Source organism: Denticeps clupeoides, chromosome 12 (assembly GCF_900700375.1).
Source record: "Denticeps clupeoides chromosome 12, fDenClu1.1, whole genome shotgun sequence".
NCBI lineage: Eukaryota > Metazoa > Chordata > Actinopteri > Clupeiformes > Denticipitidae > Denticeps > Denticeps clupeoides.
In genome coordinates this window covers 13,840,365-13,856,035 of record NC_041718.1, presented here as the reverse complement: position 1 = coordinate 13,856,035, position 15,671 = coordinate 13,840,365, and the positions used below count along the sequence as shown (strand labels likewise).

Below are 15,671 nucleotides of genomic sequence, written 5' to 3'. Positions count from 1 at the left end.
GTTATATCTATAGCTGCATAACACACCAAATTCATACTATTTGCATGAGAAACTTTATGTTCAAGTATGGATTTTTAAAAGGACTATATAAATGACAACCAAGGAACTAATATCAGGCAAATCCTTCTTGCTAATATATTATCATAAAGGTGTCATGGCAAGTGTTATTTCATGGCCAAAGTGGGTCTTGGCCATTAAGACCCACTTGACATGGAACTCCATTTGAGTTTGATTAGCAGTTTCAGTTGAGTTTTGTTTCTCATGTCTAATTTCATGTTGTCCCCACTTTTTTCTGCTTCTCCTGAATCTATTTGTGAGAATTACATCCTGGTGTATACCCTTTGGGGCCAGAACTTCATTTATTAAAAATGTCTTATTCCACTTGCAACTGCATTCTTCCAATTCTTGTTTAACAAAACGTTGTGCCCCATTGGGTTCTGAGTTGCTGCCTTAGGAGTATTAAGAACTGTTGGAAATCTAAAATGTTTCCAAATTGCTATTGAGATTATACAATTATACATAATTTTAAGACACTTTGTACCTGAATGCATTGCATAATATAAGAAACTCTAACACACTGCTTTGTTATGAGCCTTGCTTCTCACTTCCTGTCTACTTCCTGCCCCAGGTCAGTGAAAGTTGAGTCAGCTGAGAAACGCTCTCCTCTATTTAGGCAGGGGACTCGTATTCAAGATTACACAGGACACAGTGTCACCGCAGGACAGTCTGCAATGCTTTCTCACACCCCAAGCTTAGATCGAGAATATGAGCAGAAGATGAGATCATCCTGAATGATTTAGGTTTCTTGATTCCATAATAATAAAACCACGTTGGTGTTTCAGATTGTTTGATGCTGTCTACACTAATCGTGGACCTGCATTTGACTTGAACTACTAGTGCAGTAAAGCGTATTACATGTTTACCCAACATCCAATCAGCATCAGAAGTATTCATTACAGTTCTTGTTTTTAAGAAACCAATTTTGCTGAAATGTCTGCTCTCCAGTGCCACGCGGTCGAGACCATTTCTCTATTCATTATTAATTTCATGGCCTTCCTTAGTGCCAAGTTCCAGCATTTTGGTACTTGTAATGAAGTGGCCAAGTAGTGTAGGCATCAGATGAGGAACAAAAAAATCAATACAGCAATTTACTGTCATTATAAGCTGTTATCAAAGTGACCAGTGAGTGTATGACATGGCACGCTATAGCCCATTTAGTTACACTTACTCTCTGGTTGCACCATCTGTTCTGTATTTACACTCACAGAGTATTGCTGTGGACCTTGTTGAGGGGAAACATTACAGAATCCACCATTCCTTTTCACCATGAACCATATGAGATTATGGCTTTCTCTAGAAACCCTTGAATAGCACATAGCAATAATATAACAGTATAAGTAACCCAGCATTAATAAGCTCCTTCATTCCAAAAAAGGTTCTGTAATCGGTGGCTGCAAAAAGGGATTGTCATGTTGAAACCATAGACTCACCACAGACTTCTGGTCCTGGAAATGGATTTGTCAACCCTGAAAAAAAAAGAAACAAAAAGAGAATGATGGGTTTGTTCAATGAAGGTGGGTAGGCAGATTACAAAAACAATGTCCAAGGATATCTGCACTATGGTAACTGCACATAAAGAAATTGCACTAGAGCAACCGCACATAACTCAAATTAACATAACCTTCTTAACAGAGGTAAAGAACAAATCAGTATTTATGAGCATTCTTAATTGTACAACAAGGATAATAAAACGAAACTGTATTCTTGCATTTGTTTCCTCGTTTCTATGTGACTGGAACATTAAAATTTTAAGATTTCTTTTATCACCTGTACAGAAGGCCAAATGAACACCATTTAATGCTTTGAGCCTCAAGGTACAGACCAGTTTCTTGAAACTATTAGTTTCACTGATGTCAAAATGTCAAACAGTCCCTTTAAGGAAGACATCTTCTGCGTCCATCTGTTCCAAAGTGCTGTCCAGTCCTGGGAGTTGGACTTTGATGTGACAGGCCCTTGTCTGTCAGTAGACAACATGGTGATGAAATAGCCCCTGTGCTTCAGCTCCTGATGTCTGAATGCTTAGAGAGTGTCTCTTGCCATAGAAGCTTCCGGCAGTTTAAGGTGCTCCTCAGGCCTTGGTGCAAACATCTCTGAATATGAGCACATGCCTCAGCCTGCTGCACCAAAAGCTCACACTTACTGCCAGACCCTGCAGTCCAGCCTATGCTCCAGGAGCTCTGAACCAACTGCTGACTTTATTTGAGCCACAAATGTGGTCAAAAGCAACCAGATTGGGGTGCAGCAGTGTAATAGGCAGCCTGTTTAATGAAGGTAGGGGGTGGTGGAAGACTAAGCAAACAGACAAAAATCTCTCGATCTCTTACCATATTTACATTTATGGCATTTATCAGACGTCCTTATCCAGAGCACCTTACAATCAGTGTTGCTGAGTAGCTCCCCTTGGAGCACCCCTGGCCGTGGCAATTCTCGAGAATTAATAAAGCTGCTGGACATTTATTATTGTTATCTGTTCAACAGTCTAGAATTTTCTTTAAAAACAAAATAAAAAAGAACAGTAGTTGCAGTTTAAGAAAAGCTTAAGATTTATACCCTAGATTTATACCCTAATCTAACACCAGAGGTCCCTGTGGAGCTAAAAATGGTAATAATCTATTAACTGTGATTTCTGCATGTTTAAATAAACCATTGCTGCATGTTTAAATAAACCATTTGCAATTTTGATCATATGCTTTTGATCACAGTAGTTTTAAAAGTGTTGGCAACTCAAAAAGTACAGCAGACAGAAAAAGATGATTTATTGTCCTCATCACAGTAACGTCTTATTCCCATCATTCTGACAGGTTAATACATGCACATCGACTGCATTTAAATGCCAAGGCAATTATCTGCTCAGTAACTTCTTTCAGTCTCATTAAACGAGTTTCGAGTCAACTGGACTCAGGAAATCAGAAATAATAAAAAAAAATTCAATTCAAGAAATCATTTAAAAATAATGGCTTCCTCACAGTGGTTATACATTCACACACATTCAAAATAAATTGTGATATAACCTAGTTATATCAGATGTCAATTCAGTTCGACAGCAGAACATGAAAACATAAAGCTTTCCTATAGTGACCATCAGGACGATGTGATATTTAATATAAATGACAGCCGCTGTGTGTTTAGAACGTCTTGGGTGACAAAGACACCCCGATGCGCTGCAGCTTAAACAGAGGGACTTTATTTACCTCTGTGAGGAGTGAAAATATTAGGCCCCTTTGGACATGGAGGTTGTCACTCAGGAACCTGCGTCTCCCGTGTTTTTTCCCCGGTTTTTTTCTGCTGACGGGAGTCGAGACCCTGGCTGTTGTGTCAACAGTAGGAATAAACACACTTGCCTGGGGCATGCATGCATAACCTTGACATGATGACCAACAACACGATGATGGTGCAGGTAGCCTATTGAAATTGACACCATGCGTCAGGCATTGCGTTGTGATTGGCTGATGGGGCACTGATGGCTGGTCAGCACTCTGACCACATTTCTCTTATTTACCTTTTTTTCCCAGTCATGGTATACTGTTTCAAGAATTTCAACTTTTACAGATAAGCAGAAGATCTGCTGTGCATTGCAATTTTGCCACTGGAAGCGTATATTGGCTCCCTCTATTATAACATTTTAAATTCACAAACAAAATGACTCACAATTCTAGCAATGCACTCAATGAAATGCTCACTCACTATTTCTTTATATTGCATTATTTTTTTCCCTTTTTTAATCATATGCCTTTTCCCATGAACGTTGGTGCATTTTATGTTATTTATGTATTTTGATTTGTGCTGGATGGTCAGCTGACTTACAGATTGTGGTAAATAGATATTTAACAATAATATATGTCATCATATACAGTGTCATTCACTTGTTCAAAGTATGTATATATACACACACACACTTTGTATTATTCTTTGGATATTAAATGACTCCGTTTGCTCAAAATGTAGGTAAAAAGGCATAGAACCATTTTCAAAGTGAAAGTAAAGGAATTGTCATTGTCATAACCAATACAAAGAAACTCTTTGTCTTTAAGCCATTAAATAGCCAGCTTCCAGCATATATTGCAAACTTACTCCAAAAGAAAACTTCAACCAAAACACTAAGACCATAATGTGCTGCTTCTGGTTGTCCCTCGAACACGCCTAAAATCAAAGGCCGATAGGTACTTTGCAACTCTGGAATGCCTTACCACTGTTCTTCAAACTCTCTTCATCCATCCTAGCCTTTAAACATACCTCTATATCCAGGCTTTCTGAGATCGAGTTTTTATTTCTGTATTTCTTTTATTTCTTGTTTTACTCTTGATGTTAATGTGCATCTTCATCCATTGTTTTTATTCAGTGTATTGGTTCACTTTGGTGAACAGCTTTTTGTTTTCGAAACTGTGCTTTATATAAATAAATGTATTATTATCATAAAACACTGCAGCACAGCACAGCACACAATGAAATGTGTCCTCTGCTTTTAACCATCACCCTTAGTGAGCAGTGGGCAGCCATGACAGGCTGTGTTACTGCTCAATGGCACCTCAGTGGAACCTTGGCGGTTTGGAACCAGCAACCTTCTGATTACGGGTCTGTTTCCTTACCTGCTAGGCCACCACTGTCCCAACTTTACTCTTCCCACAGCTTTACGCAACACAGGGTTCAACAGTGTGGAGCAAAACCTTCAGTGTTTTATGAATAAACTCGTTAAGGTGCACATGCTTCAGATAAAGAGCACAGCTTCTGTCTGAAGACAAAATAACTAAATGTCAAAAAGAGAAAAATGACTGGCAAATGACTGGCCTGCAATTACCGGAGCACAATTTTCAATAACATCCTCATGCAATCTGCTTCACCAAACAACCTTGCCCTCCGTGCCGGACGTCATCGGCTACCAACAGCTATTCTGCCGGATGTAATAAAAAGTGTGAAATATCGTTTTGATAAAACAGGGTGTACAAGTAATTTCCTTGTTTTATAATCATTATTAAAAAACACAGGAAAACAACATGCAACTGTCATCACGTTATTTTCTCAAGGCTGAAATCAGAGTAATTCAGCCTTTATAAAAGGTGTTTGTGAATGAAGCAGAGAATCAGCCCTGAATATTCTTCTATACTTGAGTGCACTGTTTGGCTATATTCAAATATGTATCCCGATTGGCTGTTACAAGTTCAAATTGAAATCAAATTAAATTTAAAAATGAAAAAAAAAAAAAAAACTGGCATTGAGAGCAAGACTGAGGAGCCAACATGATCAATGCTGCCTGTGCTGCGGGGTCTACAGAGAAATCGAACACCGTGGGGAGAACAGGTTGGCCAAACATAATAATTTATGCTTAATTAACTCTGACAGCGTCAACAGGGCCCTTGACATTACAGCATAATAAATGTTTTGATGTCATAATCATTGAAGGTGAGCAGATAGGTCCGCTTCAGGGGAAGCATGTGCGAGGACGTTACATAAATTTGAGATTCGATGCTTTATCTATGCCTCCTCCACAGTGGCCTTCCAGCTCCCGACCAGGACTGCCAGTGGCACCTGTTTTCCAAACTCTCAAGGAATTCCCACATTGCCACTGGTCAAACTGGGTCAAGTCACCTGTTTCTTAGGAGTTTATAAGGAGTTTGTGGGTCACGCTGTTGGCTGGTAAATCACTGAAGATTATGAAATTATGAAGATATGGAACTCACATTTAATCATTCGGTTGCATTCATTTAGCGCTAATCTAGATCCACTTACGTTCGGTCCCCGTGCAGCAAGACGGGGTTAATTGAGTGAGTTGAGTAGCAGAAGCAGGATTTATGGGAGATGGGATCCCACACAGGGTTTTCTGGGTTTTCTGGTTGTTTTATTTTTATTTATTAGTATTAATACCATGCAGTTATGTCTTTTATGGGGTGGTAGTAGCCTAGTGGATTAAACACTCACCTATGAAACAAAAGACCATAAAGTCACAGGTTCAAACCCCACTTACTATCATTGTGTCCCTGAGAAAGACACTTAGCCCTGAGTGTCTCCAAGGGGACTGTGCCTGTAACTACTATTTGTAAGGAGCTCTGAATAAGGGCATCTGATAAAATATATAAAATGTTTAAATCTCTGTCTGGGTGGATGAAGAGTCAAGCTTTAGTCACAGGCAAGTGGTCATTCTGTCCAAATGCTGTAGCAGGCAAGAGTCAAAAGAACACAACAATGTCCTCAACATGAGGCACTGAGTCACACGAATACTGATCACCACACAGTGAGATGAAAAGCTGTGATGAGCTGAAAAAAAAAAGGTCCATCTGCTTTAACAAACTCCAACAAGTCCATTTAAAAAGCGTTTATGAAATTCCAGTCAGTCAACTTTCTTTTCCAGTTCCACAATGTTCTCAACAAAGGTTGCAAATCCAAAATTCTCTTGATTAGTACTAATTGTAGAATGAGGGCTAATCCTTTTTCCACAGGACAGGCTGAGTGGAGATGTGATGGTACTGGGTTCATTTCTCCCGATGTATGTACAGTGTTTAAAAGAGCCGGAGTGAGGGGAAACTCCGTTCAGCTTGGCAAAGAGCCGAAATGAGCAGCTTATTCTCACAGCTCTGAATACTCCAAACTAACCCTACGGTGGAAAGTACAGTGTGGCTTCTGTGCGGAAGGGTCACAAGAGTCGCCTAAGGTTGCAAACTTGACGGTTCAAGGTACGTTCACTGACTGTCATCTGTAGGTGACATAACCATGACTGGTATACGTTATGTAAATGATCAATGGCTTAAATGATCCAATATAAGAATTGACAGAGACAGTCCACTTTATACAATGGTTGAACCTCAAATACAAATGGAACCGTATTAAAAGTAATGGCTTCTACTGCACACTGAGCCCTTCAGATCTCTTTTTTTTAAGTTGCACATTTGATGCAGTGTCCAGTTGTGATCATTGTCATTCCTGATGGTTCTCAGTCATAGCCTCTTAGTCCCCTGGGATTCAGTCTGTTCAACAGTTCTAAACCAAGTGTCAGCTTTATCTTTATTTTTATCATACAATATTCACGGTTCCGAGCTGAGAATAAACCGCTCTGACGTTCTGAGATGTACAAGGTACTGACAGTTTTAGTTCCTCACTTCAGATGTGTACCACTACCAGTCATTTATAAAAATGTCCCCATTTAATCTATTAAAAACCAAAATGTTGTAAATTACTATGGTTGCTGGAAATGGCTGCTAATTAATGGAATCTATGCATAAATTATCAACAACAATTCATCTTGAGTTCCAATAGAAGCCTGTGTTCATGAATGAAAGTCTGTCAATGTCATTGGCGATTAGGATATCCTTTTAATTATCTTCGTGCTGATAAAATAATGTAAGATCATTATTTCTAACTGGTAGTGTAGGCCTCCCCATACCAACTTATCAATTACCCTCAGCCAAACCACCAACGTGTACGGTTTTCTGCTTCATAGGACTTTGTAATTAGTTTTTTATGTGAAACTTCTCAAAAAATTCCCACCAAAGGGCGTCTGCTGAGCACTTTGACCTCAATATCACCTCAGCATCACAATGGCCTCCTTAGAATACAGTTCTGGGATGTTCTTTCTCCAAGACTATTAATTCAAGTTCCTCTTTGACCTTGACATTGTGCCTCCAATAACTATCAGACCTGATTGCGAGGGTCTGGATGATTACTTCTTCCATGTCAATTAGTGCAATACCAATCTACCAGTCAATGAGCAGCCGAGTGTGTTGAACATGCAGAAGTTAGTCTGAAGTAGTGAGGGTCTCTTACCCCCCATACGCTCCAAAAGTGAAGGCTCGCTTTCTCCTCTCCATAGCTGAGGAACGTCAGGTGCTGGACAGACAAAGACGTCCGAAGGCACAAGCGTAGATGAAACCACGACACTGCACGACAGTGAGTTCACACACCAGCCTTCCCTCTCTTTCTGCCTCACACATCCACTCTCCTGCTTTTCTCTTCCCTGTCTCTGTCAGCTGACTCTGTGTTTGCTGATGTACTGTGTGTGTGTCTACCCTCTTCCACTACGCTGCCCTCCTGCTCCCTCCCTCTGCCGTTTGAGGCGACTACGATTACGAAGAAAGGTGCATCTGACCATCTCGGTTGCCGTGGAAACCAGCAGGTGCCCCTCTCACTTTGGCTGCTATTAGCAGAATTAATTTTCAACGGCGGTGGACGTGTCCTCAGCCGTCCCTCTTCAGAGAGGGCACGTCTTTCCCTCACACCAGACGCCCACATCATCTGTTCTAAAAAACATCAGTGAGTAAGTGGGTTGAGGGCGTCGTTTCAGCTCTCCACCATGCTGCACAACTACACAACTGTTCAGTTTCATAACAAATACCCCAATTCTTAATAATATATATTCATATTGTACAGAAAATGACAGGAATGACAAAAATAATTACATAAAAAGTAGCAACATGTAGACCTCTCTTGTCTATTTATTTCTGTAAATTGATGGGACAGTAGCGAACACTCTCCACTCTTCCACAGTTCAAGGGAAAAAAATCATGCAAATAACAAAAAGCCAGAAACAAGAGTGTAAACAGCAGACTCTTCTGAGCCCAGAACCCTGATGAGGGCATGTTGATGCAACAGATGGTCCTCAGGCGATCTGCTGATGGAAACTGTAGCAGGTCGCAGCGAGCTGCAGATCCTGCAGGTGGAGGCACCACAGACAAACAGCCTCGGCCGGAGCGACCTCCCTCTCCTTCACCCGCTGCCACGAGACTAGTAGTGCCCCCCCGTCTGGCGCTGTGTCTGGCTCGGCGTGCCTGGCTCCACCCCCCCCAGCCCACTGCTCTGCGCCCCAAAGAGCAGCGGTCACCGGGTGCAGCGATTCCATTTGGGTGCAGACCGAGGTGCTTGATCGTAAATCTAATCACGCCCTCGCCAAAGTGTCCTTTCCCGGGGGTCCAGACAAACTCGGACGCTGTCAGTGAACATGGCTGCACTGTGTAAATTACTAATGACCTCTTAATCCTAACAGTAATTAACAATGGTGACGTTGTTTAATGAATACAGAGGAGTACAGAAAGTAAAAGCATGTCCTCATTCACAGTGAAGTCATAACCTGCCCCCGCCAAATACCATTCCAAGTTCCCACTATCTACTATACTAACTTAGGGCCACACTGTGCATGTGATGAACAAGAACATGTAGGACTTTTTTTATCCCTCCTCACCAAATAGAAGACCGCATAAAACCAATGTTTACGTGCTTGCATTTACTTATAAAAAGCTTATTAAATAACAGACATGAAATAATGTCATAAGGTGCAATTTATTCGTTATTTTGAATACAAGTTACTATTCATGCCTTTTTTTTTGTAATAAACGCAATTTAATGTAACACAATTTAGAGGATGTACAGCCATCAACATTTTGTGCATTAGCCAAAAAAAAGTCATAGATTTAGCTATAGTGTTTCAGTGTTCAACACATTATACAGTATACCAATATACAGTTTGTAGTTACGGTTTCACATACCTAAAAAATATATTTGCTTAAATGTAATTTTTTTTTTTACAATTAGATAAAAAAATCTGCAATATATCATGATATTCTGAATTATTACACCTCGTGATATATATTCTATGCAGGACCCTATATATAAATTACAGCTACTGATATTTCATGGTGCAGCCACCCACTCGCTCCCTACTCACAGGGGCAGTGGTAGCCTAGCAGGTAAGGAAGCAGACGCATAATCACGTTCAAATCCCAAACAGTCAAGGTGTCACTGAGCAAGGTACCGTCCCAGCACTCTGCTCCCCGGCTGCCTTTTGTGTGCTGGGTGTCACAACCATGGTGGCATGACGAGGCAGGTGAACAGATGAGGACGAAGAGGTGACGAGATGACAAAGAAGGATGCAATCGCATGACATCACAAAACTGGGGTTTAATTTGTGAAGAACAGGACAGGGGTGACATCCAAGATTTTGGTGAACATGTAACATATCAAAGACCTGACGGAGAACAGAAACGAACAGGGCAGCTTTATACATTCGACACAGGTGAAAACAATTAGGGAACATTACACAGGACAACAGTGAAACTCCAGTATGGATCCTGGACCGGAGTAATCCCTTCCGGACCGGATCATGATAGTACCCCCCTCTTAGGCACGACCCCTGGAGGGCCAGGAAAAGCAGTCCACGAAGGAGGGAGGGAAGTCCATACACTGAGTCTTAATGATTCGAGTGGAGGATTAGATAAGATGAAAAGTGATGAGATGAACAGCTGAGATGAATGATAAATGAAGGATGACTGATCCAGTATTCATGATGGACGAGCGGCAGAAGTCCTGCGCAGACGGCTTCGGGTCAATGTGGTCCTTGTACGCAGGCGCCCAACGCTCATGGCCAATTTCCAGCTCGCCCCGTTGAATTGCCGCTCCTCACCTTCAACACCACCAGACACGGGACTGAGAGGCAGGGGTCGGGACCCTGCAGAAAATGAAGCCAAGGCTGGCCAGGGACAAGGAACCTTTTGTCCAAATGTGCGGTCAGGTCTTTCTGTCACAACCATGGTGGCATGACGAGGCAGGTGAACAGAGGACAAAGAGGTGACGAGATGACGAAGAAGAAGGACGCAATCGCATGACGTCACGAAACTGGAGTTTAATTTGTGAAGAACATTAGTGAACATGTAACATATCAAAGACCTGACGGCGAACAGGAACGAACAGAGCAGCTTTATACATTCGACACATTTGAAAATGATTAGGGAACATTACACAGGACAACAGTGAAACTCCGGATCATTCCGGGCTTGCTCTGTATGACAATAACAATCACTTCACTTTCACTGTTCACTTTTCACACTCCATAACCTATTAATCCACTTCGGGTTTGTGACTGCCGAAGTCCATCGCGTGAATGGCCAAAACTATGACACATGAAGTTTTCTATGCTTGCCATGTCTTTTTGCAGCTGGATTTTTGAGCGGAGGGAAAAATATATATATATAAAATTACTGAGGCTAACTTGCAGGGCATGGACAAGAAGGAGAGGTTTGCCAGCATAATTAGCCCACGTCTGCCAAGCTCGATCGACATTCTCCACGCAGCCTAATAAAAGCAGGTCAGACTCCACTTTAAGGAGCTCACCATCGGTTGCGGCAGGCCAGGGATATAATGAGATGCTGCCCTTTAAAAGCCGGGTTTGAACACACCCAGATAAATACAGTGGCAACAGCCTAGGCTGCTCAAGCAGAAAGGGGAGCAAATTGTTATGCAGTTGAATTGACGCGGCAATGCCACAAACACAGGTGTTCGAAAGATCAAAGCCACGTATCAAAAAAATTACCCTTCATTCCTGTTTATTTACTGAATTGCATTGGAGGTAACTATGAATCTGCAGTTGCATCCTCCAACTGAAAAAAAACTAATTTTATTCAAAAATAAAAAAATAAAGACAGTAACATCCAGCCAAGTTTTCAAAGGCAACTGTGACGAGCCATCTCCTGGTAAAATCTATGGCTTAAGCTGCCTGTGACACAGTTTACGAACAAGACAGACCCCTGGAACACATTAAATATTTATGGAGGCGCTGCAGGGCCCAACCACAAACAAGCCGCACATAGTGGCAAACTTCATCTTCACAGGTCAGTCTATCAGCAAACGTGTTCTGTGATTTGTTCACTCACTGCCTTTAATTACTGGAACAGATGTCTTCACTGAACAGTCTGGAATATATGGTAGGGATATTGGGAGAGAGGGGATGAATGAGAGAAACCCCGATGACCAGTAAACTGAAATCCTGTCGCTTGTGTTAAGATCATCTTTCCAGGAACAATGATGGTATTCAGATTCTTTTGGAAAAGGGAAAGCCTCTTTTTCTGAGCAATGTCGTCCCCTGCTGTACAGAGGAGGAACCAAAGTGTGGAGTCTTATACAACACACTGTTTTTCTGTGAAAAGAAATTAAATCAACTTTGATACTAAGACAAACTAATATTTTTTTAAAAATTATAATATGATACAACAATGAAATACTTTTAAATTATATGGGAGTCCAGGATTTTATTTAATACACATTATATGAGTGTATTCAAATAATCACAGGATATAGCAATTTATTGAATGTGAATTTATAATTATTTATGAAATAAATTACGTAATATGTCACCAATTACCAGTGCTGTAATCCAGATATAGAGCAAATTAACTAAGTTAAATGAATAGATAACATTCAACTAATAATTTCCCATAATTGTCCACTTTTACCATTGTCATTATACCAGTCTCCCCATAGTGGAAGAAACAACCCCAGATATTTGTACATTTCATTTTTGTAAGATATGTTTTTAGGACTGTTTTCATTGTCATCAAATAAATCAAGTATTATATAATTATTATGAATAATGGCCCGGATCTTCTGCTAACCATCCAGCTTGAATTAAACAGACAGATCAAAACTGATAAAGCATCCTCATGGACACGTTTACATTACATTTAAGGCATTTGGCAGACACCCTTATCCAGAGCGGCTTCTGCAGCGACACGGGATGCATACCTGCCCGGTGTGACACAGCATCCTGGTGACATGGTGAACTGCATAGACTGTCCCTTATTAATTTCTTGTTTCTTCTTACATTTCTATTTATTCTCCAGTAGCACCTCCTTGCTTCCCTGAATACCAAAATTGCTGAGCTGCAGCAGAGAGGTGGAGATGAAGAAGCCCATTTAGATAACAGCCGAAAGTTGCTCTCCAGAGAGAGAGCATGCATGCGTGCAGCACTCACAGGAAACAGCTAGCAAGCGAGGCAAGGGAGAAGAAAGCAGGGATGAAATGATCAAATCACTGCAAAAAAAGAAAGGAAAAAGCTTTCAGATATCAACAGTGTAGGAAGGAGCAGAAGCAGGGGGCAAGGAAAATAGAGATGCAGCGAATAAGCTGTTCTTTCGAGGGCCGAGCAGTTTCAGCCTCACATGCTGCTGCTACAGGGTTAATGTCCAGATGACAGGCGTGGCCAGAGGGATGCAGCTGGAGATCCACCCCTGTCCAGCAAGCTTCGGTCTAATACAGACTTTCTTTCTATCCCAAACTAGACACGAAAAAACAAAGGTCCCCACAAGGAAACACATAAAGCACCTCCATTTCACCCATCTCCAGAACGCACCACTCCAGGTAGGAATATATCAGGGTGAATCATAATGATTTTAAAATATCTCTGTGCCTGCTTCTAATTTTATCCAGTCGGCATGACACAGCCACTGGTCTCCAGAGCCGCTGGAGATAAAGAAAAAACAACTGGCTTCTGAGTTACACTCCACGCTGGGCTGATACGAAGATCCGCAATGAAAATTAAAACAGGTCTGCTTCAAAAATAATTAAAATAAATAAAAAACTTTTTCCCCAAAGGGTGTCATGTAGTTACCAAGCAACACCCTGCTTTCTAATGTGGACTCCCCCATCAACTCTGTTTTCAGAAACTTTCAGGACCATGGAGAGCAGAGATGGTGCCTCAACAGAGACATTCCTGCTGTCACCAATATAATAAATTAAAAACTGGCTAAAAACTGCATTATTTAATGAGCTTCTCATTTCTTAAGAAACATATAATTGCTGCTGTGCCACAGTACTCAGCTGGATGAGGTTAAGAATGTTCACTCTATAAAAACAGTGAGATTTCATGATACAGAAAAAAAAAACCACCAGAGTATTCCATATATCTGTGTTAAATATATAAAACCACCTCTAATACACTCAAAATACACAGAATCTTTGAGGGTCAGTGACCCAGCGGGTGGTGAGGGATGAGAAAAAAACAGCTGATAGAACAGAAGCTGGGTGAACGACACTGTTGGAGGGGATCAAGGCTTTGATGCTGCTTTTGAGGCAGTGAGGGGTGAGGTTTTGCTGAGGAGAGAGAGGACACATGCAGAGATCAACACAACAGATGAACCTGCCTCCTTAAACCTTCATCGCTCCCCCAGGCTTGTGAATGTGTGTGTGTGTGTGTGTGTGTGTTTACTAAACTGTGGATCTGTGTATAAGAGTATGTAACCAATGACTTTTAGGTATAGTACATTCTATGATGCAATTAAATTGTTCCAATCAAATCAATGTGTAAGTCAGAATGGCCGAGCGGTCTAAGACGCTGTGTTCAGGTCACAGTGTCCCCTGGAGGCATGAGTTTGAATCTCATTTGATAGAGCAGTGGTGGCCTAGTGGGTAAGGAAGCGGACTTGTAATCAGAAGGTTGCTGGTTCGAATCGCAAGCATCCAAGGTGCCACTGAACAAAGGACTGACCCCACATACAGCTCCCCAGGTGCCTTTCATGGCTGCCCACTGCTCAATAAGGTGATTGGTTAAATGCAGAGAACACAATTCGTTGTGAGCACTGTGTGGTATGCTTCGCAATGAAAATAAATTCACTTTCAAAAATTACAATACAATCATTTCTTGTGTTGCAACACAAAGACGTCTAGTAAAAACCATTACAAATGTCACCATTATGCAGCTGGTTATATTTTTTTGCTATGCTCAAAAAATTAAGGGAACACAAAAATAACATATCCTGAATAAATAAAATTACTCAATACTTTGTTCTTTTACATAATTGAAGGCGCTGATAATTGTTTTTTGATGTAAATGTATCAACCTGAGCTAGTCCATAGCATCAACGACTTTGTGTTGCAGGAACTACTGTTTGGAGGATGTTGCAGGTAGCAGAATGTTCTCTGTCACATGTGCTCAGTGTGAACCTGCTTTCATCTGTGAAGAGCACAGGGAGGCAGTTTGCCACTCCTGGTGTTCTCTGGCAAATGGCAAATGTGCTGCAGGGCAACCCCTCCCTGTTGATGTTGGGCACTCATACCACCCTCTGGTCAAAAGGTTTTGGTCTTTTTCTGACCGTTTGACAAGACTCCTGCACATTTGTTGCCTGTTGGAGGTCATTTTGCAGACATTCTCCACCACCACAACCCCTATTCTTCCCTCTGAAAACTCGGTGACTGCCCTAGAACAATTTTCAAAAGTCAAATGAGATGAAATCATCCAACCATCCTGACCTTATCCCCTTCATTTCTCACACCATAACAGCCATTCTGGCTGTTTCTGAGAAGCTACATGCGGCCAGATCAGCAAAACTCTCATCTGTTCTTATTCTCATTGACCTCTTTTCAGCATGAAAAGACTTGGAATTTAGGGCTCAGCGTTGAAATGTGTCATGATCCGGACCGGCAGGGGTTACTCCGGATCCGGAGTCCGGACCGGAGTTTCATGTTCGTCCTGTGTAATGTTCCCTGATCGTGTTCACCTGCTGTCTATTTATATAATTGTATAAAGCTATCCTGTTCGTGTCTGTTCGCCGTCGAGTCAATGTGCATGTTAATGTTCACTTGTCTCGTGAAGTTTGTATTAAACCCCTGTCCTGTGATCGTGCGAATGCGTCCTCCTTCATGCCATGTCCAGCCCACCCGTGACAAAATGGTTTGCTTCCTACCTTGATGAGCGGTCTTACCAAGGGACTTGGAAAGGATCCACGTCTGCTTCACAAAGAATCTCAACTGGTGTTGCTCAGGGCTCAGTACTCTGTCCTCTCATTTTCTCCCACTTGGTGAGGTCATTACCTCACATGGGATTTCCTCCCACTGCCATGTCGATGACACACAACTCATCTTCT

General features: G+C 41.5%; 1 protein-coding gene across 4 annotated transcripts in view; it reads right to left on the bottom strand.

Moving 5' to 3' along the window:
- rap1gapb (RAP1 GTPase activating protein b) overlaps nt 1-15,671 on the bottom strand; it is a 74,493-nt gene that overhangs the window by 34,615 nt on the left and 24,207 nt on the right. For 2 of the 4 annotated variants that reach the window (XM_028997764.1, XM_028997765.1), the window contains exon 2: nt 1,491-1,526. Coding sequence is in view for 2 of the 4 variants with exons in the window: in XM_028997759.1 (XP_028853592.1) it covers nt 1,491-1,526; nt 12,556-12,599 (80 nt within the window). In the remaining 2 variants the exon portion in view is untranslated. Of the gene's footprint in view, nt 1-1,490; nt 1,527-7,812; nt 8,039-12,555; nt 12,672-15,671 lie in introns of those variants that run through there. The other 2 variants (XM_028997759.1, XM_028997757.1) reach the window with 2 other exon arrangements.